Genomic DNA, 25,848 nt, shown 5'->3' on the forward strand with positions numbered 1-25,848 from the left:
AAAATGTACAACTGAATGTTGTCACTTCAAACACCATAAATATATTTCTTCAAACCTGTGTGTGTGTGTGTGTGTGTGTATTTTAAGAAACCAGTGAATTAAGAAAACAAGTCATAGAAAATCTAATTCAGTGGTAGTGATAGAGAATGCAGTGTGTTCTAGTTAAGCTAACTTTTTACCATGAACACTATCTCAACATGGGGTAGGAGAACCTAAGATTGGCACCAACTAGATTTTCCTTTTACTTCAGGTATGCAAAACCAAGCAGCTTTTTTCTTTACAAGATCTCTTGTGACCTCTAGTGGTCTTCTTTAAGAAAATCAAATCTATCATTTCTAAACTCCATACAGTATTCCACTGTAGAACTTCAAAATGGGTTTTGGAGTCATTTAGCTTCTAGTCCTTGGAAAACGTCATGATTTTAAAAATTATGAAGGGTTTTAAGCTCGAATTTGTCATGTGCTTTTCAAAGCACATCTGATCTAAACGTCCATCCGGGGCTAGTATGGCTCCAGCTGGATCGTTAACGAAGGTCAACTTGCTGGTCACTTCAAAGTCTTACTCATGAAGATTGTTGGGGGAAATCTGTAATTGCTCTACCCCTTCTTTTGGAATGCTTTAGGATATTCAGAACAAACATCAGAACGTTTATTCATATGAAATTGCTCAGAAGTCAAGTTTAAGTGGATTTCTAAAAAGCATGACATGAGACTATCAAATGCTTCATAAAAATGATTGCCTTAAGAGTTAAAACTTTGTAACTATAAACCACCAATCTTAAATCTTAAAGAATGTTTTCTTCATCTATTTTTTTTAATTTCAATAGTTTTGGGAATACAGGTGGTTTTTAGCCACACGGATGAGTTCCTTAGTAGTGAATTCTGAGATTTTAGTGCACCCATCACCTGAGCAGTGTACACTGTACCCAATAGGTTGGATTTTATTCCTCACCCACTCCGAACCTCCCCCTCCCCAGCCCTCACAGTCCACTATGTCACTCTGTATGCCTTTGTGTCCTCATAGCTTAGCTCCCACTTGCAAGTGAGAACATACGGTATTTCGTTTTCCATTCCTGAGTTACTTCACCTAGAATAATGGCCTCCAGCTTCATCCAAGGTGCTGCAAAAGACATTATTTTGTTCCTTTTTATGGCTGAGTAGTATTCCATGGTGTATAAATATCACATTTTCTTTATCCACTCATTGGTCGATGGGCACTTAGGTTGGTTCCATATCCTTGCAATTGTAAATTGTGCTGCTATAAACGTGTGTGTACATATATCTTTTTCATATAATGACTTATTTTCCTTTGGGTAGATTCCCAGTAGTGGGATTGCTGGATCGAGTGGTAGCTCTACTTTTAGTTCTTTAAGGAATCTCCACACTATTTTCCATAGGTTGTACTAATTTACATTCCCACCAGCAGTGTAAAAGTATTCCTTTTCACCACATCCATGCCAACATCTGCTGTTTTTTTACTTTTAAATTACGGCCATTCTTGCAGGAGTAAGGTAGTATCTCACTGTGGTTTAATTTGCATTTCCCTCATGATTAGTGATTTTTCATCTATTTTAAAAAGCAACAAGGTTGAACAAATTTAATCAACCATTGTTATCAACAAAGAAGCAATACTCCACTAAGGGAACCAGTTATTTCACAACATTGTTTGAAGGCACATAATCCTTTCCTTGGCCAAGTCTCCTCCCAGCCCCAGGAGGACTTGAAAAAGACAGGTTTTCCCCCAGAAAAAGAGCATGCCAGTAGTTTCTAAATCTGAAGACAACTCAAATCCACCACGGATGATTAATTAAGCCCACTGTAGATTTTAAAGGTGTGTCCAGAAGTAGCTATGCTTTATTTCAGATAGTACGAAAAGTACAGAACAGTAACTTCACTAATTACTGTCTAAGTAGATGGGCAGATTACAACATAATTTTCCACAATGGGACAGGGGATTACAGTGTTAATTCATTGGTTTTGAATGTGTCACTAGCCAAATGGCTGAAGGATAATTACATCCCCAAACCCTTCACTGGTTCAGTGTCTTACGAATTGTGTTCTTCACCATTAACTATCAGTGCAAGTAACTATCGTTGAAACGGATGTCAAAAAATACATGTGAGGGAAATAAGAGAAAGGAGGCAGCCTATGAAGCACACAGCCATGCCCGTTTGATATTCTGTAGTCTCCATTTTTCTAGCGTTGTTAAGGAGGGAGGTAGTCCACACAACTGCATTCTCCAGATACATGAAATTCTGTGCCTGCAAGTGTCAAAACTCGAATCTGAACATGTGGATAGAGGGCTTTCTAAAATGTGCCACACTCTCTACCTTCTGCAGGCAAAGGCACTGACTGCCATACTGTCACCATTTCCACATGAATTCACTACTGTCCACTTATCTTCTAATCAACATCCCTTCCTCACTGCAAAGTACCCCCATCACCTCTTTGCTATCATTCCTCTTGTGTTTTGCTTCTTTCAGATTTTCTATGGGCACACCATCAGGGGCTGTATGTGCAAGACCTCAGGTTAAGGTATCCAGGTTTATTTCAAGTTTTGTGAACCTTGTCCACTGAAGGTTATACTCCATAGCACTCAAGTTTTCAAGAGAAAAAAGGAAGAAAAGAAGCAAGGGGGGGGGCAGGAAAGGAGGGAGAAAGGGAGGCCAAACCATAACCATCTGTTACCAAATGCTTACTGGGAGCCAGGCACTGGGCTGAGCACATCCCACACCTTTTCTCCTGCACCCTGCATCCTGAGTGACAAGTAGGGTATTAGTGAGTAAATTAACAGACAATACCTTATTAAAAAGTGAAAGCGCGGCGGCTCACGCCTGTAATCCCAGCACTTTGGGAGGCCGAGGCGGGCGGATCACAAGGTCAGGAGATCGAGACCATCCTGGCTAACGCGGTGAAACCCTGTCTCTACTAAAAATACAAAAAATTAGCCGGGCGTAGTGGCGGGCACCTGTAGTCCCAGCTACTCAGGAGGCTGAGGCAGGAGAATGGCGTGAACCCGGGAGGCGGAGCTTGCAGTGAGCAGATATCATGCCACTGCACTCCAGCCTGGGCGACAGAGCAAGACTCCGTCTCAAAAAAAAAAAAAAAAAAAGTGAAAGGAATGGGGAATTTTTGGATGGGCTGCTTCTATACATGTCATTTTCAGTGTTGGATTTATATACAAGTTTTCTATTACAATAATCCCTTGCTGAATAACTAAGTTGAAAGTACTTAAGCCCTACAAACCTCCAGAAAATGATAATTCCCAAGATACAAATCAGGTATCCTGACTAAAACTTAAGAAAATACTTTTAGAAATTTGCCTTTGTCAGTTGTAAGTAACTCATATCTATCCCCTGCCCAATCCTTTGGAATTGTCTAGAATTGCCTACTTTGTAGGAATATGTTTAATCATCCAGTAGGATGATAGCTTAACTGGAAGTTACTTTAAATTCAAGTATTTTATTCATTTAAAATGGAACCCGTAAAATGGCACTCAAACTCTCACATATTTAGACAAATGCAATTTAAAGCAACAAAATACTATTTTGGCCTAACAGATCGGGAATCTTTTTTTTTTTTTTTTTTTTTTTTTTTTGAGACGGAGTCTTGCTCTGTCGCCAGGTCGGAGTACAATGGCATAATCTCGGATCACTGCAACCTCCGCCTCCCAGGTTCAAGAGATTCTCCTGCCTCAGCCTCCCGAGTAGCTGGGACTACAGATGCAGGCCAGCACGGCCAGTTAATTTTTGTGTTTTTAGAAGAGATGGGGTTTCACCATGTTGGCCAAGATGGTCTCAATCTCTTGACCTCATGATCTGCCTGCCTCAGCCTCCCAAAAGTGCTGGGATTACAGGTGTGAACCACCGCGCCCGGCCAGAAAACAGTTTTAATAACTGAAAACACTCAGCACTGATGAAGATGTAAGGAAACAGAACTCTATTTGGTCAGAATATAAATGGATATGATATTTACGTTGAATAATTTGGTGGCATCTATTTTTAAATCTTAGCATTTGCAAACATCTGGGTAATTCCTACCGCGAATTCCACATCTAGTTATCTACTGTACACTACTATATATGAATGCTGGATGATACATGTACAATGCTGGTTACTACAGTATTATTTTTTATAGAAAAAGTGGTAAATTTTTTACAGGAAACAACTTAAATTAAATTTCCATAAATAAGCAATAGCTAAATGAATTGTATTAGAGCTACATGATGGTCAGGCCATCATGGACCAGGCAGCCATCAGAAAAGAATGAAATTGATCTCTAAAAATGATAAATGATGAGATGCTATGTTAAGTGAAAAATATAATTAACAGAACATATGATCATGGACATATATATACGTATATATGTAGAGAGAGAGAGTGCATGTATGCTACTATACTTGTGTGTGTATAGTTACATACATAGAAAAATGAAAGAATAAGTTTTTCTTTTAAAAGTTTTATGATTTGAAACTAGAATTCATTTTATGAAGTAAACCCATCTCCCAAAAAAATTAGTAAATGGCATAAAAAAATGAGAGATTTTAAAATGAAGACAAAAGTATAACAATTGTTACACGACTTACAAGATCCTAAGTAATTAATTTGTGGAGATTCTTGTAATTTAAAAACTGCCTACTTGTAAATACTTTGAAGGTAACATTTCTTTAAAAAATATAATTTCCTGAAGGACAGGAGGGTCTATTTGCCTCCACTGACACTAACAAGAGACACTTTATAAATCAGGAATAAAAATTTGAAAGGTGTGAGAGAACCAATTAAAAATGTCATTTCACACACAAAATTCCATTTCTTCAGACTGCCTTTGGCTTGCATTAGTATTTGTATCATTATCAAAGGGTTTTATAAAGAGAGGATTATTTAGCTATTAATAAAAAAGTAATGAAAGATCATTTTATATGAGGAATTTTCTTCTGTCAAACTAAATTAGGTAGATAATAAGTATCTGAAGTTAATCTGCTTCTTGGTGAACTTCGTTAAGAGACATGCTGCCCTGCTCTCAGAATGCAAATAAAATGCTCCACGTGGATAGGAAAAACGGGATCGCATTACACTGTTTGCACAATGTTCAGCATCTGCAGGTAGGTTCCTGGCTTCCCTCTCTCTGCTTCCCTTCAGCACAAAACTTCCCTAAAGAGCAGTGACTTTCTCCAGCAAAAAGGAAAAAAAAAAAAGCAGTGACTATTCCTTTGCTTTCACTTCCTTACCTCCCATTTATTCCGCTCACTGCAATTTGGCCTCCCCTGTGAAACTCTGCCCTTCAAGGAGTGACAAGACCACACCCCAAACCAAGAGTTCAGAAGTAGGGCACTGGTTACTGAGTGGCAAGGTTGGCACAGAGGAGCCAAAAGGATGAGCTTGACAGAAAACTGAGGACTAGGTCCTGAGGAAGACAGAGTTCACAGTCATGAGAACAAGAGAAAAAGAGGAGAAAAAGAGCAAATCAGGCTGTGGGTTGGGGAGAGGCCAATGTCTGGGCAGGAGGGCCCCCTTCCTCTCACCCAAAGTTCATCTGATTTTTCTTTAATAGATATGGAAGCATCCAAGTTACCTATTTTTTCTTAAATGAGTTTTGGTAATTTGTGTTTTCAACGGAGATGGCCCATTTTCATATAAATTGTTGGATTTATCGACATTGAGTTATCTGTAGTGTCCCCATATTAATCTTTTAATGCCTGTAGGATCTGTAGTGACACCACCTCTTTCATTCCTGATACTGGCAATTTGTCTTTTTTCTTGGTCAGTTTGGCTGGAAGTATCAGTTTTATTCATCCTATCTGTGCCTTTTTAAATTGCAAAATCTAATGGCTTCTCTCAATAATTTCATTTCCCTGCATCTTTTGCCACTTTATGAGTCTTAATTTCTTCTGTATTCCTCTCCCTCTCTTCTAGTTTTCTTTTTTATTATTCATAGCTTATTTTCATCTTTCAAAGTTCTGCCCTGGTCCTGTGCTTTTTCACTGTACAATATTCCCCTCAGCAAGACAACCTCCTTTATTTCATGATCTCCCCACTTACCGACAAACTGACAACTCACAAATGTGTATCTCAAACCTGGCTTCTCCCTCTGTTTCTATTTCCTACCTTCTCCTGTACATTTATATCTATTATTTCTGCCTTCAGTTAATGAAAGCACCATTTCCCCTAAACTTGAAAACCCTGAATTACCATAAAATCCTCATCCCTCAACTCTTCCATCCAACTGGTAGCCAAGTGCTACTCTCTAACATGTCTCTCCGTATCTATGCACCTGGCCTGATCCTTTCCCTACCATGTAAACCAAAAATAAAATTCTAAGCTCCCCCAAACCAATGGAATGGACTCCTCCTCTCAGCCAAGGGTATTCTAACATAAACCTGAAATACCAGTTCAGCGCATGATGGGGCTGGGTGGTCGGTCATGCCTCATTATACTTTCCCTTTGGAATTCAGGCATGCTTGACCAGGATTAACATGAAAACAGAGACCCTAAGAATGACAGAACAGACTCTTTGTAGGAATAAGATACAAACATGACAGCAGGGCAGGCCCTGAAATAAATTGAAGTATTTTACCCCAAAATATATTTCTTTGACATACTTTGAAATGGCCCTGCAAAGCTGTCTCTTCTGAGAAAATTCTACATTCTGTGGTGAATCCCCTTCCCTTTCCAGACATTTTTCCTGATCCAAGAGAGAATTAACTAAGAGTTGGGCATATTTTTAAGTCTGATAAAAAATATTTACAATCTATTCTCTCTGAAGCCTGCTACCTGGAGGCCTCATCTGCACAATAAGAACCTTGGTCTCCACAACCCCTGTCTTAACCCAGACACTCCCTCATATTAATTCCAGGTCTTTAGATTAAACCCTTTCAATCAACTGCCAATCAAAAAATCTTTGAATGTGCCTATGACCTGGAAGGCTCTTCCTTGCTTTGAATTGTCCTGTCTTTCCAGACTGAACCAATGCACATCTTACATTTATTGATTTGTGTCTTATATCTCCCTAAAATGTATGAAACCAAGCTGTAACCCAACCACTTCAGGCACGTGTTCTCAGGACCTCCTGGGGCTCTGTCAAAGCCCTGGTCACTTGTATTTGGCTCAGAATAAATCTCTTCAAACATTTTACAGAGTTTGACTCTTGTTGTCAACAACTTGGATCTCTGTGACCTGTCGCTGCTAGAATTCCAGCCTGTGTCATGATCTCCATGATCTTGGTTTCTATCTCTATCTGATTCCTATCTCTATGGATGCTTTTCACCCATTTTGTATATCACAAAAGTGTAATCAGCAGTACTGTATATGCTTTTTGTTTCTAAGTCTGCCTTCACTCAGCATAAACCTTCTGAGATTGATTCATGCTACTATATGTAAATGGTTCACTCCACCGAATTGCTGAGTAGTATCCACTGTATGGATGTACCACAGTTTATAAGGGTAAACAACATTAACTGGTGGATGGACGTTTAGAGGGGTGTTTTTGGGTGGAGGAGCAGTTGTAATGAAGCTGTCTTCATCTCTCTCTGTGCATCCCGCTTCTCAGCTACCAACATGACAGTTAACTGAAGATGAGTCTCTCCCCACCACTTAACTCTAAGCCCCTTTGACATAATAATATTTAATATTTCTTGGGCCCTTACATATGGCAGGAAGTGTGCTAAGTGCTTGACATTCATTAGCTCACAATCATCACAATCTTGTGCTGTAGACAATATGCTTACACCCACTGATAGAGGGAACTTACACCCCCACAGAGGTCACGTTCCTTTTGTAAGTTAACCCACCTGGTGAGCAGGAGAGCCAAGATCAGAATCCAGATCTATCTGATGCGAGCATTACAAACTCTTAACAACGATGCCGTTCTACTGCTACATGCCTGGTAAATCATAGGCTCTGTGACCTGTCGCTGCTAGAATTCCAGCCTGTGTCATGATCTTCATGATCTTGGTTTCTATCTCTATCTGATTCCTATCTCTATGGATGCTTTTCACCCATTTTGTATATCATAGGCTCCCTATGATAAAAACTTTATAAAGTTTTTAAAACTTTTAAAATGCTTTTCTAAAGAAAGTCAGCATTCCTCAAACACAGCAATGGCTGATCCCAAAAGATACAATTTATTCTTCACTGATAAGCCAAGCAACCACCTCTGCGAGATGATTTCATAATGCGTTCTTATTTCTAAACAGCCACTCTACATTGCTCATGGTTTTTGTGAGTCAGAACTCTGGCAGGGCTCAGCTGGGCATCCTCACTTGGAGTCTCTCATGTGGCCGCAATCAGATGTCAGCTGTGCTGTAGATATACGGGGCTCTCCTGGGCTGGGCATCCACAATGGCTCACTCACACAGCGGGCAGTGGAGGCTAACTGTCAGCGGGAGCCCAGCTGGGGCTGTCAACCACCCCTCCCCTTGTGAACATGTGGCTTCTCCAGACTTCTTACATATGGCTGGCTCCTCCAGAGCAAGCATCCTGAGAGAGCCAGGCAGAAGCTTCCCAGCCTCACAAGTCCCAGAGCATCCCTTTGGCCACGGTCTACTGGTCAAAGCAGTCAAAACCCACCCAGCTTCAGGAAGAGAGGATGGAGCGCCCAAGGCTTGAAGAGAGGAGTGGCAAGGTCACATCAAAGAGTAGCCTGCGGGGTGGAAGGTAGTGTGGCAGCCATCTTTGGAAAACACTGCCACAGCCATCTCCCTAAGACTGCTGGACTTGGGGCACCTGATGGTAGAGACCTTCAATTTGGAAAACCCCTCTTTGGGGTCAACAGCATCCTCATTCACTGAATGTCAGAAAATAGGTGGGTTTTACCGGGAAAACTGAATAGGCAGGTTCATTTTTAAGCTTGTTTTATTTGAAAGTTATCTTACTGGTGTGGAACCTAGGATTGTGTGTTTTCAGAAACCCCTGAGGAGTCAATGCATAATGTTATAGCCACATAGAACCAAATGAGTATCATCAGATAGTCCTGCAAATAATGTCATTAAGGGGAACTATAAAGATATCCAAATGAAGTAATGCTTATGGGTATTGTAAAAAATTTTGATCTAAGCTATAGTCACTTAGCATTGGTAGTTTAAAGAGTCTTGGGAAGATGACTGTCCCAGTGAAGCTTAGGTCACACAGGGCATGACTCCAACTGTACCTGGCTTTGCGAACGTGCAGCTGAGGATAGTGGCTGTGCCTGTGACATATATGCACTGCAAAGTCTTCCTCATACGTCAGACACGGGATGTTCCCCACTTGGTCAAAAACAGTTATGAGAGTTGAGCCTAAATCACAGAGATAAAGAAACATGTCCTTATTTATCAAGAAATAAATTTGGGATGTCAGAACAAAATGTAGTTTCCATTCTAAATTGTGCTTTAATTGTTCTAATAAAATATGCACATGGTACATTGAGGACCTGGAGACCATTCTTATTTCTCATTCCCCAAAGCATCATTCTGGGAGTGAATTTTCAATGTTTGCTACTGGGGACCAGAGGTGGTTGGGCGGGCCTTACCTAGGCTCATGTAGGATGGCACGATGAGAAATACGAAGTGCAGCTCTGGCACTGCCTTATACACGGTTCTGGTGAGGAAAGAGAGGGTGGGGCGGTGTTAATAACAAAGCAATCCCATCAGCTGGCACTTGATGAAGACAAATGCTGTCGCTAAAAAGGTGAGGTGTTCCTAAATCCACATGGGCTCCTTTGCTCCCCACCTGCGATGGCAAGAACAGCCTCAAGGCAATTTCTTTTTCTTCTCTCCTTTTCCTTGGGTTCTAAAGGGCCCCTTTTCGATCTGTCCCATGGAGGCAGAGAGAATAAAGGGTGCCATGTTCATATGGCACACCAGATTTCTGCTAATATTAACCTTTGACCTGGCATCTGGACGGTCTGGTGTGACATTACAAAGTGACTTGAAAGCTGTGACCACCACCCCCAAATGTCTGTGCAGGCTGTCAGAGGCTGTCAGAGACACATCGCCATGACTCGGTAGCCCTGCTGGTCATTTTCCATGCATCCTATTATTCAGGATGCTTTGAAGTCTGTCATGTTAATAAACATTTCCAAAGATAAGATGAAGAAAAGCAGTTTTTAGACATGTCTAAGCTTGTGACACTTAATTCTTCTCCTTCTCCCATCACCCTAAATCCATTTCTTTAAATTACTGCACTACTTGTTTGCCTCAAATGATAACAGCATGCAAAATGGACAATAGATTCAAAGAATTATCTTTTTTCAGAAATATCATTGCTATTCAAACTAAATATTTTAATATAGCCACAAATTACAAGCAAATTAAACACCCCAAAGAATTTCATGTCTTTTAAAAAATATTTCAAAACTATCCACCCAGTCTCTTTCATGTTCACCACTGCACGGCCATATCCACTCACCGAAGAATCTCTTTGCAACAGCCAACAGAATACTCATCCACAGCCACAAAGAGGTGCATGAACAACGTATTCAGGGGCTGCAGAAGAAAAGAGAACACGGATTAAAGACTGAGTCAGCATTTGGGCTAGGTCAGCGCAGAGTGGAAGGAGGGTTTCGGGGCATCCACAGACACAGAACAGCCTGGCATTTAGGGTTGATATTTTATGTCTAAGTGATGCAACACCCAGGCGGCATTTGAGCTGTCTCACTGACTCCGTTTGCCGCCTTCTGTCCTCCTCACTCAGAATTATTCAAGGAAACAGGGACTGTAAATGAGTCCAGAGCGCCCGCCCTTCCTCCTGCCCTCACGAACGAGCTGCGGGCAGGGAAGAGCCTGCAGGGGAGTGAAATCGATTATTAACTCAGTAGTCTTGTCCTCAGGGGTGTCTATGCCAAGTGAAAGACAATCACCCTTTTCCCGGCGCTCTTGAGTCAGCAGCTGCTGCTCTATTCATGTGACAGGAGGGAGAGATGCTCTTATGAATTTGAAAAATGGAAGGCAGATGCCACGTTCAGAATCCATTGGCTTGTTTTGTTCAACATTCCCAGAGTCAGAATCAAATATTACTCTTGGGATCCAGAAAACCTGGGAGCTGAAAACTCACAGTAGCAAGATTCTAACGAGACTTTCCAGTTAAATCTTCCAAGTTTTAGAAGAGCTTTGTCTCCTCCTTCTGCAGACTTTTAAAGTGGCCTAAATAATGAGTAAGTGGTTCAAACATCCACACATTGGTCCACTCAACTCGGTGCCCCTGTGCTTATGAACAAATCTTCAAATTCTGGAAATAGTGCAGATGTGGACTGGCTGACTGGTGAGGGTGGTGCTGGTACCTATATCAGGACAGCACGGGTGCTGCCTAGGTTTCTTGTTTTTTGAATAATCTTCTAGACAGCTTTGTGGGACCAATGGCACTTCTGTGTGCCTTGCCCCCACTTCTATTGGATGGTGTGTGACTCAGAAAGAATTGTACGGTGCCAAAAAGTGCAAGAGGAAAACCATGTTTTGATTCATGAGCTTGAAAACTCCCAAAAGGCAAACAACACAAACCCCAAAAGTCCAGAAAACGATGACGACCACATGATTTCAAGCACTTGCTGTGTATTCACTCATTTAATCCCACAATAATCTCACTCAACATCTGCCTTACATCCTGAATAGGACCAGCCTCAGAAGCACATGGCTTATTACTTGCTTGATTTGTCTCCCAAATTCTCTCTTCCATCATAAATATTACAATGCAAGATTTATTCTTTAGCTTTAAGATAAAAATCATTACGTCCGCTGCAAATACCCCTGGGATAGGTACTACATTAAGCCTTAAGGCTCTATACTGGTTACATCCAGCAGAAAAGTAATGCAAGCCACAAATGTCATTTTGAATTTTCTAGTAGACACATTAAAAAAGAATAAAGATAAACAGGTGAATTAATGTTTAATATTTAATATTTAACCTAATATATTCAAATTAGCATCATTTTAACAAGTAATCATTATAAAAATTATTAATGAGATATTTTACACTCTTTTGTCTACGAAGTATTTGAAAGCTGGCACATTTTATACTTATGGAACACCTCAATTCAGACTAGCTACATTTCAAGCGCTCGTTAGTTATGTAAGGCTGGTGGCTACCACATTGGACAGCCCAGCACTATACTGTCATAGAAGACAGCTTGAAAAGAAACAAAAGGGACATGTGTTTATGAATAAGAGTGTTAATTTATAATTTTCAGAAAGGTAAAATCATAACCCTAACGCAAATACGAAATAAACATCTATCAGAAGTTTATTCAACTTCAACTGGTCAATTAATGAGGCAACCAGTGAGATGATAAAAATGATTCTTTGCACTTGAAGAGCTTGATACCTCAGGTGATTTACTAGGAAAAGGAAAGAATAAGATTGCTGGATTAGGCCGGGTGTGTTGGCTCACACCTGTAATCCCAAGCACTTTGGGAGGCCGAAGTGGGCGGATCACAAGGTCAGGAGATCGAGACCATCCTGGCTAACATAGTGAAACCCTGTCTCTACTAAAAATACAAAAAAATCAGCCAGGCATGGTGGCGGGCGCCTGTAGTCCCAGTTACTCGGGAGGCTGAGGCAGGAGAATGGTGTGAACCTGGGAGGCAGAGCTTGCAGTAAGCCGAGATCGCGCCACTGCACTCCAGCCTGGGCGACAGAGTGAGACTCCGTCTCAAAAAAAAAAACAAAAAAAAAGATTGCTGGATTAGATACCAAATAGGTCACATCCTGTAAGACAATAAACCATAATCTTTGAGGTTAGCTCTTTCCAGACAGGAATTCTTCACATCCTAATGGACAAAAATCTACAGGCTAATTGCCATTCCTACAGAATTGTAAAACAGGCTAGTCAACCAAAGGTGCAAGCATTGGACTGAAATAATCTTTTTGGTCTATTTCCAAGTTTGGGATAATTTTTCTGACAATAGTCCTTAGGTATACAGGGTGGCAGGGTAGGAGAGAGCACAAAAGATGAGGGGAAGGCACCATCTAGTGAAATAAATGCTGAATAATTTGCTTAGGGGTGTGTGTATGTGTGCACATTCACACACGTGTATGGGGGGTGAATTCACTCACACTCATTGGGCATTCCCTTTTCTTCTGACATCAGGGCTCTGGGGACATGCTGCAGAATTCCACCACAAGGCCAGGGTGCTGCCCAGAGTTGCAGCCTCTGGCACTCCACAAAAACTGGGGCCTGTCTCTGGCCTGGCTCTGGCAGGTTGCATGCAGGGAAAGCTCAAACTTGGCATCAGGTACCCAGGCCAGACTCCTGGAAACCACTAACCCAGCTTCTGGCTTAGTCTATTTGTCTAGAAGACATCAAATAAGCCAAGGTCCATGAGGGCACTTTGAAAATTGTAGAATGTGACAGAAGTCTGAGGCTCTGCTGTCATGATTACAAGGGCAAGTGTGTAGATGGCAGGTGCTCTCCTAACATATCAATGACCGTGGACATTGACGCCTGGAGAACAACGCGCGACCTGGAAACACACTTTTAACACTTCCACTAATTCCTCCCCCGCCCTCATTAGTGGAGCATGATCCCGGCCTTGCCAGCGGCTAGCCAACTTGGCTACTCCCTGCCCTGGCACTACTCTCAGCCCTCTTTTCCTCCCTACCAGTTCCCTTCACTTTTAATTGTCATGATATCATATACTGCTCAGTCCAAAAGTTGGAAAGACATAATTACAAACACAGGACTTCCCCTCAAGATTCAGGGTGTTCTAACCAGCACTGTATGTGATTTCTTACTGTGCATGGGATGTCACTGTCGAGCTCCCGGAACACTGACACCCAGTCATCCTGCTTGGCAACATTCCAGTTGGGGTAGTCCAGGAAGGTGGCCTGGGCCATGATCTCCTCCTTGTCATTGCAGAGGGTAACAGCAAGGTTGGCCTTTTCTCTGCAGAAATGATTAAAATTGCAAACATGAATAAGATTACAAAAAGTGAGGTGAGGACATGTCATTTTTTTCCCTCTGGCTACTGGAGCTCAGCAGCCACTGCATGAGGTCTGATAATCTTTGGAAAAGGTGAGAATGATATTGCAGCCACTTTGGGATACATCGTTCAGGACAACGATGTGCTGTCAACTAAACTTGTATTCAAAATGACATTTCATTAGAAAGGTATTACATTTATGATATTGACTATCTACTATCTTTCCCTTGGAGACTGACTAGGAAGATATTTGACTACACAGTTTTCCCTATCCTCTCCATGTTGCCAGTACCACTGTGTGTGGCCTAAGCATCTATGGTTAGGGTGGCCAAGTGTCTCTCTTTGCCCAGGACTGGGAGTGCCCAAGATATAGGACTTTCATGGCATAAAAAAAAATGAAAGTCCTGGGCAAACTAGGATGAATGGGTCAGCTATGCACAGCGGTAAAGCTAACAGTCTAGCTCCATCTCAGTTACCATTCTCAAGCAATTCCTCCAAACTGTGAGTTCATGTCCCTGGGGTTACTGATTCATTCATATGGAATCTGGGCATCTGGAATATCATCTGACCCAGCTGCAGAAATGGGGACTCTCAGGGGTCTTGCTTAGGCTAAGGTAACCCAGTGAGTTAATAAAGCGAAGAGAGGAGAAGCAGGCTTTCCAGTCTTATTCTGGTGGTTGTCTCAGAGGGACTATCTTGACAATCCCTCCCAACTGCTACCCTGTCTTGTGGCCCATCAAGGCAGCAAGACTTAAAGGCACTTAAAGGCAGCACATAGTTTACCACCCCAAGAACCATTTGTGCATAAATTTAAATGCATTTTTTACTTTCTTAGTGAAATGAAATCTACTGGCATCTTAAGTTGGAGGAAGAAATAGTTAAACATTCACTCAAAACACAAGGAAGGCAGCAGTTACCCATGTTCCTTCTTGAGGAGAACAGGAAGAAGCAAGCATGTAACTGGAGGAAGAGGCGGAAAGGAGATGATGGGAGGACAGAAAGTGAGATGGGCTTTCCAGTTATGTTTTTATCACACAAAGAATACATTGTCAGTGCACACAAGAATGAGAAAATCTAAGCAAGAAGAGAAAAAATAAATAATTTGGACAAACAATTTTAATCCCACCTTCTATAGATAACCAACCACTGTCAACACTTTGGTTTCTGTCTCTCCAGACTTATCTTTTTATGAGGGTAACTATATGTTGAAATATACATCGTGTGTTTTTAAAACTGGAATCTGGCTGGGCACGGTGGCTCACACCTGTAATCCCAGCATCTTGGGAGGCCAAGGTGGACAGATTACATGAGGCCAGGAGTTTGAGACAGCCTGGCCAACACGGTGAAAACCCATCTCGACTAAAAATACAAAAATTAGCCGGGTGTGGTAGTACATGCCTGTAATCCCAGCTACTCAGGAGGCTGAGGCAGAGAATCGCTTGAACCCAGCAGGCAGAGGCTGCAGTAAGCCGAGATTGCACCACTGCACTCCAGCCTGGACGACAGAGCGAGAATCCATCTCAAAAAATAATAATAATAAATACTAATGAAATAAAAATGGAATCCCACAACCTATACTATTTGTAGCCTGCTTTTTCCCACTTGGCAGTGTATCCTTTCACAAGAGCAGTTCACCAAACAGCAGTCTCTCACACACATGCACTTCCTATACTTTTTTTTCTTTAAATCAATTTACTTTGGGCTTAAAATTTTAATAGGAAATATATATCACTACCATAAATGGAAAACCAGTATCTCTTGGTATAAATAGAAGGTAAAGGCCGGGCGCGGTGGCTCATGCCTGTAATCCCAGCACCTTGGAAGGCCAAGGCAGGTGGATCACAAAGTCAAGAGTTCGAGACCATTCTGGCCAACATGGTGAAACCCCGTTTCTACTAAAAATACAAACATTAGCTGGGCGTGATGGCACACGCCTGTAGTTCCAGCTACTTGGGAGGCTGAGGCAGGAGAATGGCTTGAACCTGGGAGGTGGAGGTTGCAGCGAGCCGAGATCACACCACTGCACTGCAGACTGGCAATAGAACAAGTAGCAAGACTCTATCTCAAAAAAAAAGAAAGAAAAAGAAAAAAAGAAGGTAACTATAAAAATAAAGATGTAACATTTAAAACAAAAAATTTTTCCTGCATGTAGCAAGTGAAATCCCCTTGGGTACCACCAGATGTACAGGCCTCTTTGGGAAACATTGTGCTGGGGACATCAATCTCAGTGCCTGCAGCCACTGTCCCTTCTCAGAGGAAGTCACAGCAGCCACATATGATCACACTCCTCAGCCACAGGGGAATGAAGCAGGGCTGCTCCTGGTCCAGGGGCCCCATACAAGCACTGGCTATCAAGGAAAGGAGGCAGTAGACTGTCCTGGGTTCCTAGAATACAGTATCCACACAGGGCTCTTTAGCACAGGGATGCAGTCCCACAACTTCTCACTGAACCCTTCACTTCCGTCTACCTCTAAGTCATCTCCCTCCGGCTCTTGGTCTTCTGGGCTCCTCTGCCCCAGACTCCCAGAGTCATGACCTATGGTCTCAAGCTGAGAGTGCTCCCTCTAAACCAGATGAGAAAATGCACAAGACGCCGTACATGTCAGCTCTGACGATAGTGGTGATGGTAGGGAGGAGGAAGTGGGCAAGAATTTGGGACAGCGCAGCCACCATCCCCTCGGGGAAGCAAAGAACGATGTGTTCCTGGAATCCAATTCTAACGAAATGCATTTATCCATGGGAACCTCAGGATGGTGGTTGGGTCCTATAGTACAATTAGCACAATACTATATACCACATAGACATTAAAGATTCAGTATGCTTTTGTGGGTTGCCCTGGGAAGCCAGCCATGAATTACTTTGTTTCAATGGGAAAATGCACTACAGTTTACAAATAGCTGACTGTAAAAAGTAACTTTTGTAGCACTATCCTTTTATGTATATAATTTTCACTTCTTATTACCCCTTAGCCACTAGGTCCTCCATAGCACAGATAAAAATCACCATGGGAACAAAGGGAAAGAAGAGGAGGAAAAGGTAGAGGGAGAAGGTAGGTATATATATATATATATCTTATATATATAAAATAATATAAATTATCTATTATATATAAAATAATATAATATATTATATATAAAATAATATATTATATATAAAAATAATATAAATATGTATTATATAAAAAATAATATAAATATGTATTATATATAAAATAATATAAATATGTATTATATATAATAATATAAATATATACAAAATAATATATAAAAATAATATAAACATATATAAAATAATATAAATATATATATATATTTTAAGATGGAGTCTCGCTGTGTCACCCAGCCTGGAGTGCAGTCGCGCGATCGTGGCTCACTGCAACCTCCGCCTCCGGGGTTCAAGCGATTCTCCTACCTCAGCCTCCCGAGTAGCTGTGACTACAGGTGCCTGCCACAACGTCCAGCTAATTTTTGTATTTTTAGTAGAGACAAGGTTTCAACATGTTGGCCAGGATGGTCTTGATCTCTTTTATTTTTTTTTATTTTTTTATTTTTTGAGACGGAGTCTCACTCTGTGGTCTCGATCTCTTGACCTCGTGATCCACCCGCCTCGGCCTCCCAAACTGCTGAGATTACAGGCATGAGCCACCGTGCCCGGCTGAGAAAGCATATTTTTAAATGTTGGATTTTAAACTGTTCTTTGTAATAAGCCAAATTCAAACTGAAGGAGCCCTATTGACACACACACACACACGTATGTCACACAAAATGGAAATCAGAGCTCTTCTCATTAGAGCAATGCCTCATTTATTCAACTGCTTTAGGAAACTTTCCAAGTATAGGCAAAACTTATTTTCTTTTTTTTTTTTAGAGTCAGATGTTATAAAATTTTTTATAATATTTTAATGTGGTATAATTTACATGCAGTGAAATGATTTTGTGGGTATCATTTAACTAATTTTAGAAAATAAATACACCTTTGTATCACATCCACCCACTCCACACATAAGTCAATGTTTACATCATCACAAAAAGTTTCCTAATTTATCACCCAGTAAACAACCCATTAAAATAATGTGGACTTGCTACTATCAAATCATATTAGTTTTCCTGCTCTGGAACTTTATTTTTATTTTTTTTTATTATACTTTAAGTTCTGGGATACATGTGCAGAACATACAGGTTTGTTACTTATACATGTGCCATTGTGGTTTGCTGCACCCATCAACCCGTCACCTACATTAGGTATTTCTCCTAGTTATTCCTCCCCTAGACCCCACCCCGACAGGCCCCGGTGCGTGATGTTCCCCTCCCTGTGTCCATGTGTTCTCATTGTTCAACTTCCACTTATGAGTGAGAACATGCAGTGTTTGGTTTTTTGTTCCTGTGACAGTTTGCTAGGAATGATGGTTTCCAGCTTCATCTACGTTCCTGCAAAGGACATGAACTCATCCTTTTTTATGGCTACATAGTATTCCATGGTGTATATGCACCATGTTTTCTTTATCCAGTCTATTATTGATGGACATTTGGGTTGGTTCCAAGTCTTTGCTATTGTGAATGGTGCTGCAATAAGCATACATGTGCATGTGTCTTTATAGTAGAATGCCTTATAATCCTTCAGGTATATACCCAGTAATGGGATTGCTGGGTCAAGTGGTGTTTCTAGTTCTAGATCCTTGAGGAATCACCACATTGTCTTCCACAATGGTTGAACTAATTTACAGTCCCACCAACAGTGTAAAAGCATTCCTATTTCTCCACATCCTCTCCAGCATCTGTTGTTTCCTGACTTTTTAATGATCACCATTCTGACTGACATGAGATGGTATCTCATTGTGGTTTTGATTTGCATTTCTCTAATGACCAGCGATGATGAGCATTTTTTTCATATGTCTGTTGGCTGCATAAATATGTCTTCTTTTGAGAAGTATCTGTCTGCCCACTTTTTGATGGGGTTGTTTTTTTCTTGTAAATTTGTTTAAGTTCTTTGTACAAACTTATTTTCTTTATACTTGAGGGAAATCTTAGAGAAACAGCACTCGCCTTTTCTGCTTGATTTAACAACACCATCACCGAGAAACCTCAGAGTTTCCTCACATCCATTGCTCACAAACTGCAGCCTGGGCACAGTTCTGTCCCCCTCAATCGCCACTGTGCTATTTGCACTGGACGCAGGTGATTCTTTCAGCCCTTTCCCCACTCATCGGCCGTGCCCAATCTGCTCATTTTCTCCCCTAAAATTTAGCTGGATTTTTAGGTGAGATCAGTTTTATTCATTCCTCTATTTCTGTAACTGAGCAGGCAGTTAATAAAACAAAACCAAACACACAGACCACAAAAGAACCACCTTATCTTTTTGTCAAAATGTCTATAAAATAAGTCATTAAGCCTTGCAGTTGACTTGGCCAGGGGACAGGAGTTGTCTAATATAAAAAATGAAACACTGTGCGGGCTTAGTAGCAGCCGTTTTGGAAGCTTCAGGACATCAACGAAAATTTAAATTTGCTTTTACTTCTGAAAATACGCTCGCTTCTAAGATAGGTTGCAACCTTTTCAGTTATAAAGATTCCATTTTAATTTTTTTTTTTTTTAATGTTTGGGGTCTGAGAAAGGGGAAGGCTGGAATTACTGAGATAGGAAAAGTGTGGGAAGAATGGATTAAATGCAGGTGAAGATCATGCTAGGTTCCAAGTGCCTACTAGGTATCCAAGGGTTGGCATTCACCAGGAAGCTGGATAAATGAACTTGGAATCCAGAAGGTTCTGTCATCGATGTCAGATGTTTTTCACATTTATATCATAAATTCACCCAGAATTAATTTTTAAAAGTTTTCTACTACATGAGGTTGGTTATTATTTTCTTTCCCATGTGAATAACAAACTTTCCCAGCACCATTTATTGAGTAGCACATCCTTTCCCCACAAAGCCATCATCAAATTTTCATATGGATCTGTTTCTGGGATCTCTCTCCTGGTCCATCTGTCTTTTGTCAATTCCCTGCAAATTACCACACTGCCCTGATTACTATACCTACAATGAACCTTTAGTTGGCAAGACTCTCCACCTTATTTTTCTTTCTTCAGATTACCCTGAACCTTTGCTTTCCCACACAAATTTAGACTCATTAAGCTTGACAAAAAATCTTGTTAGGATTTTGATGAGGGTGGAGAAAAACTAATTTTATGATTTGAATCTTCCCGTCCAAAATGCGGTCTACCTCTTGGGAAATACCGTAGTCCCCCCACTTCTCCGTGGTTTCATGGCCCACCGTTTCATAGTTAATTGCAGTCAATGGCAGTTAGAAAATACTGAATGGAAAATTCCAGAAATAAACAATCTATAAATTTATAATTGCATGCCATTCTGAGTAGCAAGATGAAATTACATGCCACTCCAGCCCATCCAGCCCAGGAATTGTCCAGCAGATCCACACTGTAGAGGCTGCTGCCCATGAGTCACTTAGTATTAGATCTGATAACTGCCGTCTGTTACCAGATCGACTGTCACTGCATCACAATGCTTTGGTTCAAAGTGCAAGAGTAGTGATGCTGGTAATTCAGATATGCTAAAGAGAAGTCGTAAAAGGCTTCCTTTACACGAAAAGGTGAAAATTCTCAACTTAATGAGGAAAAAATAAATTGCATGCTGAGCGTGCTAAGATCTAAGGTAAGAAGAAATCTTTAATCGGTGAAATTGTGAAAATGGAAAAAGAAATTCGTGCTAGTTCTCCCGTTGCACCTCAAACTACAAAAGTTATTGTCACAGTGCATAGTAAATGCTTAGTTAAGATGGAAAAGCCACTACATTTGTGGGTGGAAGGCATGAACAAAAATGTGTTCTGACTGATAACAATTGGATGTGGTACTATCCTCATTTCAGACATCCACTGGGGGTCTTGGAATATATTCCCCTCAGATAAGGGGAAGAGGTTACTGTATTTAGGCTTTCCTTAATGTCTTTCAATAGTTGACAATTTACCCCATAATGAGCTTGGAGTTATTTTGTCAGTTTTATACTAGGTACTTTATATTCTTTGGCATGGGTGTAAACAGAAAAATGTTTTCTGTTCATTGTTAGTATATAAAAATGCGATGGGCTTTTATTCAATGACTTCATAGCCAGCAATTTTAAGCTTCTTTATTCATTCTAATTCATATTCCTTCCAATTTGCTAAGCAGAGAATATATCACCTGTAAAAAATGACAATTTTGTTTCTTCCTTTCAAATCCTAGTATATGTTATTGCTTTTTCTTTCCCTTACTGCAACAGCTAGGATCTCATGACAACAGGCATCCTCATTAATTATACAGGGATTCTTTTAATATTTTATCATTACATATGGTGTTTGTTAAAGGTTTGTATACATATGAGAGTCATCTTATATTCTTATTTTGTTAAGAATTATTACTAAGAATATTGCATTTTATCAAATGATTTTGTCTTTGTTTACTGAGATTTTCTCCTTTGTTAATTTGATGAATTAGACTAATTTTCTAATATTAAACCAATCTTGAATACCATGATCAGTTAATCATAATTATATCTTTTTAGTTCATTATTAGATTCCTTTCCTATTTTTTTAGAATTTTTAATCCATGTTCATGAGCAAGGCATGAATGTTAATTTCATTTCTCTATGTGAGATTGGCCATTAACTTTCCTTTCTTGTACTGTCTTTGTCTTATTTTGATATCAACATTATGCTAGCCTCATAAAGTGAGCTAAAAAGTATTCTCTGTCTTTCTGCTTCCAAGAACTTGTATTTATTTGGGACATACCCAATCCCTGAATGTTTGGTAGGACTGCTTGTAAAGGCAGTTGTGTCTACCATTTTATTGGTGGGAGGATTTAAAACTAACAATTCAATGGGTTTCTATCATTTCTTAAGTTGATTTTAAGAAACTTCTCTGGGACCCCATATTTTTAAATTTATTGGCATGCAGTTTTTTTTATACAGGTCCCCAATCCCTTTAAATCCATAAAGCCCTAAAAACTGGAAACAGCAAAATTGGACTTGAAGTGACATTAGGTTACTCTACAGTCTTGATCCCATATATAAAATATTCTTACATTTTTACCACAGATATCCTAACGTGTGTAATTATGGGAAATCTCTCCAGCCCTTGTGGGTGGAATTCAATAATATTTCATCAATGGATGAAACTAATTTTTAAAATTCTGCTTTCTGAAACACAACTAGTCACAAGGGATTTAGCTAAAGGATTGTGGATCTATAATACCCTTTAACTACTTGCTTAACCTCAGCAACATCTGTAGTTATTATGTCCTTTTCACATTACTTTGAAAGTTTTTCTTGTTTTCCTGATAAATCTTGTCTGAAGTCTTTTCTTTCTTTAGGCTTTTTAAAGAACGAACTTTGGGCTTTGTTTATCCTCTACCAGATGCTTGTTTCCTGTTTCATTAATATGCGCTCTTATCCTTTATTTCCTGTTTTCCTTGAGTTGATTCAACTGTTCTTGTTCTAACTTAGAGGTAAACTCTGAACTTTATTTCAGGCCTTTCTTCTCTTCTGTTATAAGCATTTAAGGTTATAAGTTCCCTCTAAGAACTGCCATTTTATTCATCTATTTCTGCATAACAGATTATCCCAAATTTAGTGGCTACCCTGTTTTATTTGCTCATGATTCTATGGGTGAGAAATTCAGACAGGGTACAGTAAGGGTATCTGCTGGGGCAAGAACCTCCAAGATGTTTTTTTTCCCTCATGTGTCTTGTGCTTCAGTGAGGGTGGCCCAAAGGGGCTGGGGTATGCTGGGAAGGGTGACATGGGGCCTTCCTTCTTGCTGGAGGCTGGGCTCCTCAATTCTCCTCCATGCAGGCACACACTTCTCTCTTATGATATGGCCTCTCTGGGTGGTATGTCCTGTAGAGTAGCCAGACTTTTCACATGGTAGTGCAAGGCTCCCAAGATCACAAAACTGAAAGCTTCCAGCAAAGGCTCGAACTAGGGTGAGGCCAGAGGGACCCAGGGTTCAAAAATGGAAGGAGGGCCGGGCGCAGTGGCTCACGCTTGTAATCCCAGCACTTTGGGAGGCCGAGGCGGGCGGATCACGAGGTCAGGAGATCGAGACCACAGTGAAACCCCGTCTCTACTAAAAATACAAAAAAAATTAGCCGGGCGTGGTGGCGGGCGCCTGTAGTCCCAGCTACTCGGAGAGGCTGAGGCAGGAGAATGGCGTGAACCCAGGAGGCGGAGCTTGCAGTGAGCCGAGATCGCGCCACTGCACTCCAGCCTGGGCGACAGAGCGACTCCGTTTCAAAAAAAAAAAAAAAAAAAAAAATGGAAGGAGGTGCTCACTCTCAGGTTCATGCAGGGGCCCTAGCTGGGAGTGAGTACCCAGGATGCCCTGCGTGCCTCCCCTGGGCCAGCCTTGCTGTCAGGCCATCTTAACACTTGGGCCTGGGACCAGGACAGCCCCACTTCCATTACATTCTATCAGGGGAGTCACAGGCTCAACAAAGATAGAAAACGTGGAGACTACAGCAGGGAGAATGACACAAAAAGGCACGAGGAACACAGGGAGGTGGGAGAGTCTCCAGTACTCTACCTGTTCTACTGATTGTCACTTTTATCTATTTTAGAACTGTCGTTAGAAGCATATAAGTTTAAAGCTGTCATAGCTCTCTCAAGAACAGTTTTATCATTATATAGTGACCCTCTTTATTTGTAGGGAGCTTTTTGTCCTGAACTATACACTGCTGTTGATATAGCCACACTAGCCCTTTTTTTGGATGAGATTTTGGGTGGCATATCTTTTTTCCTGATACTTTTGGCTTTAAATATTTCTGCGACTTTATATATTAGTTATGTCTCATAAATAGAATATGACTGTTTTGTTTTGTTTTCAGCCAATCTGCCCATCTTAATCTTTTAATGGAAGAATTTTGTCCAGATGCATTTATTATGATTGCCGATATAGTAAAATTTATTTTCTTATTCTGTGATTTTAATACATTCTATGCTTTTTGTTTCTTTTTTCTTCCTCCTGTCTTATCCTCTTTTAGATTCAGGGTTCATTTTAAGTTTCTCACTCCATTTTTCCCACTATAGATCAGAAGTTATCATCTCCACACCTGTTCTTTTAATGATGATCTTAACCATGTTAATATATATTCCTAACAGTCTTTATTGTCTGTTCCAGTTACCAACTGATGTGTAATAAACCATCCCAAACCTTAGTGGCTTTAAGTAACAATTATTATCTCTCATGGTTCTGTGGGCTGCCTGGGTTGAACTAAGCAGTTTTTGCACGGTATCTCAGGCTATCAAATGGCAGCAGTGGCTAAAGCCATTTGAAGACTCAGTGTCTAAGACGGCTTACTTGCATGGTTGGCAGCTGGTGGCAGTTGCTAGCGGGGTGCTCAGCAGAGGCTGTTAAATGAAGCACCCACAGGGAGATATGTGACTGGAGCTTTCATCAGTGTGGCATTGGCTTCTGAGAAGGAGCACTTCCGGAAACCCAGTGCAAGTTGCAAGACTTCTTATGACTTAGACTTGATGTCAAATAGAGTCTCACTTCTGCTGCTTTCCATTGGTTGCATAGGGCGAGCCATGATTATCTGTGAGAACAGACTACACAAAGGCGTAAGTGACAGAATGTGTGGCTCATGGGAGCCGGGGGAGCCTGTTTGCATACCACTTACTACACCCTCCATCTTGAATAAAACCTGAAGGATTCTTTCATTCTAATCATGCTCCTCCCAATTTATATACTGTTTTTGTCCTGAATCTTAGTTTTAACGTATGGTTTATACCTCACAAATCAATCATTATCAATATTATTGTTTTATGCAAGTCATACTTTTTCTTAGATTTACCTACATATTTGCCATATTTTTGTTGACATTCCTTCTTGTGTTTTGAGCTTTCTAGCTGAGGTATTCTCTGTTCTTCCAAGAGCATATTCTGAGGAATTTCCTCCATTCAGAGTTTATTCGCAAATGACTTAGGTTTTTGTTTGTCAGAAAATGCATTTATTTTCTCCCAGCTCCCCTAGGAATTGTTTCACTGGGTGAAACAATGTCATAATTCTAAATTGATGTTATTTTTCTCTCCACTATTGAAGATATTCTACTATCTTCTGACTACTATTGTGGCTCCTAAGAAATCTGTTAGTCTAATCTTTAGTTTTTTGCAGGTAACTTGGCTTTTTTTTTTCTCTGTTATTTTTCAGATCTTTTAAACTGTAGTGTTTTGCTGTTTCATTATGATGTGTTCAGTTGTGGATTTCTCTGTGAATTTATCCCCTTTGGGATCCATTGAGTTTTCCAAATGTAAGAAGTGCTTTCCAACAATTCTGAAAAACTCTCAGCCATTCTCTCTTCAAATATTCACCCTTTGCCTTCCTATTATCTTCTTCTGAAAGTCTAACTAGACTAGGTCTCATGCTTCATTCATATTTTTTCTCTCTCTTTTTGTTGACCTCTGGGTAATTTACTGGTATTGATCCTCTAGCTCATTACTTCTGTCTTCGACTGTGTCTATGAAGGATGTTTAATTCATCTACAGAGCTTTTAATTTCAATTACATTTTAAGTTCTAGATGGTCTATTTCACTTTTGTTTAAACATGGTTTTTCATTTTTATAATTTTTTATTTTTTATTTTATTTTATTTTTTAGATGGAGACTCACTGTGTCGCCCAGGCTGGAGTGCAGTGGTGCGATCTCGGCTCACTGCAACCTCTGCCTCCCAGGTTCAAGCGATTCTCCTGCCTCAGCCTCCCGAGTAGCTGGGACTACAGGTGTGTGCCACCACTCCTGGCTAATTTTTTGTGTTTTTGGTAGATATGGGGTTTTGCCATATAGGCCAGGTTGGTCTGAAACTCCTGACCTTGGGTGATCTGCCCATCAGCATCCCAGATTTTTTTAGTCTTTAATCTTTTTTTTTTTTTTTTTTTTGAGACAGTCTCTCTGTCACCAGGCTGGAGTGTGCAGTGGCGCAA

At 40.5% G+C, this 25,848-nt stretch overlaps 1 protein-coding gene across 2 annotated transcripts in view; it reads right to left on the reverse strand.

Moving 5' to 3' along the window:
* The window catches only part of CFAP61 (cilia and flagella associated protein 61), a 318,407-nt gene that overhangs the window by 285,786 nt on the left and 6,773 nt on the right, over positions 1 to 25,848 (reverse strand). For both annotated transcript variants that reach the window (XM_063634162.1, XM_063634163.1), the window contains exons 3-6: positions 13,699 to 13,849; positions 10,382 to 10,458; positions 9,504 to 9,571; positions 9,144 to 9,270 (exon numbers count right to left, since the gene is read on the reverse strand). In XM_063634162.1, coding sequence (XP_063490232.1) covers positions 9,144 to 9,270; positions 9,504 to 9,571; positions 10,382 to 10,458; positions 13,699 to 13,849 — 423 coding nt within the window. The remainder of the gene's footprint in view (positions 1 to 9,143; positions 9,271 to 9,503; positions 9,572 to 10,381; positions 10,459 to 13,698; positions 13,850 to 25,848) is intronic.

The sequence above is a fragment of the Symphalangus syndactylus genome, chromosome 24 (assembly GCF_028878055.3).
Source record: "Symphalangus syndactylus isolate Jambi chromosome 24, NHGRI_mSymSyn1-v2.1_pri, whole genome shotgun sequence".
NCBI lineage: Eukaryota > Metazoa > Chordata > Mammalia > Primates > Hylobatidae > Symphalangus > Symphalangus syndactylus.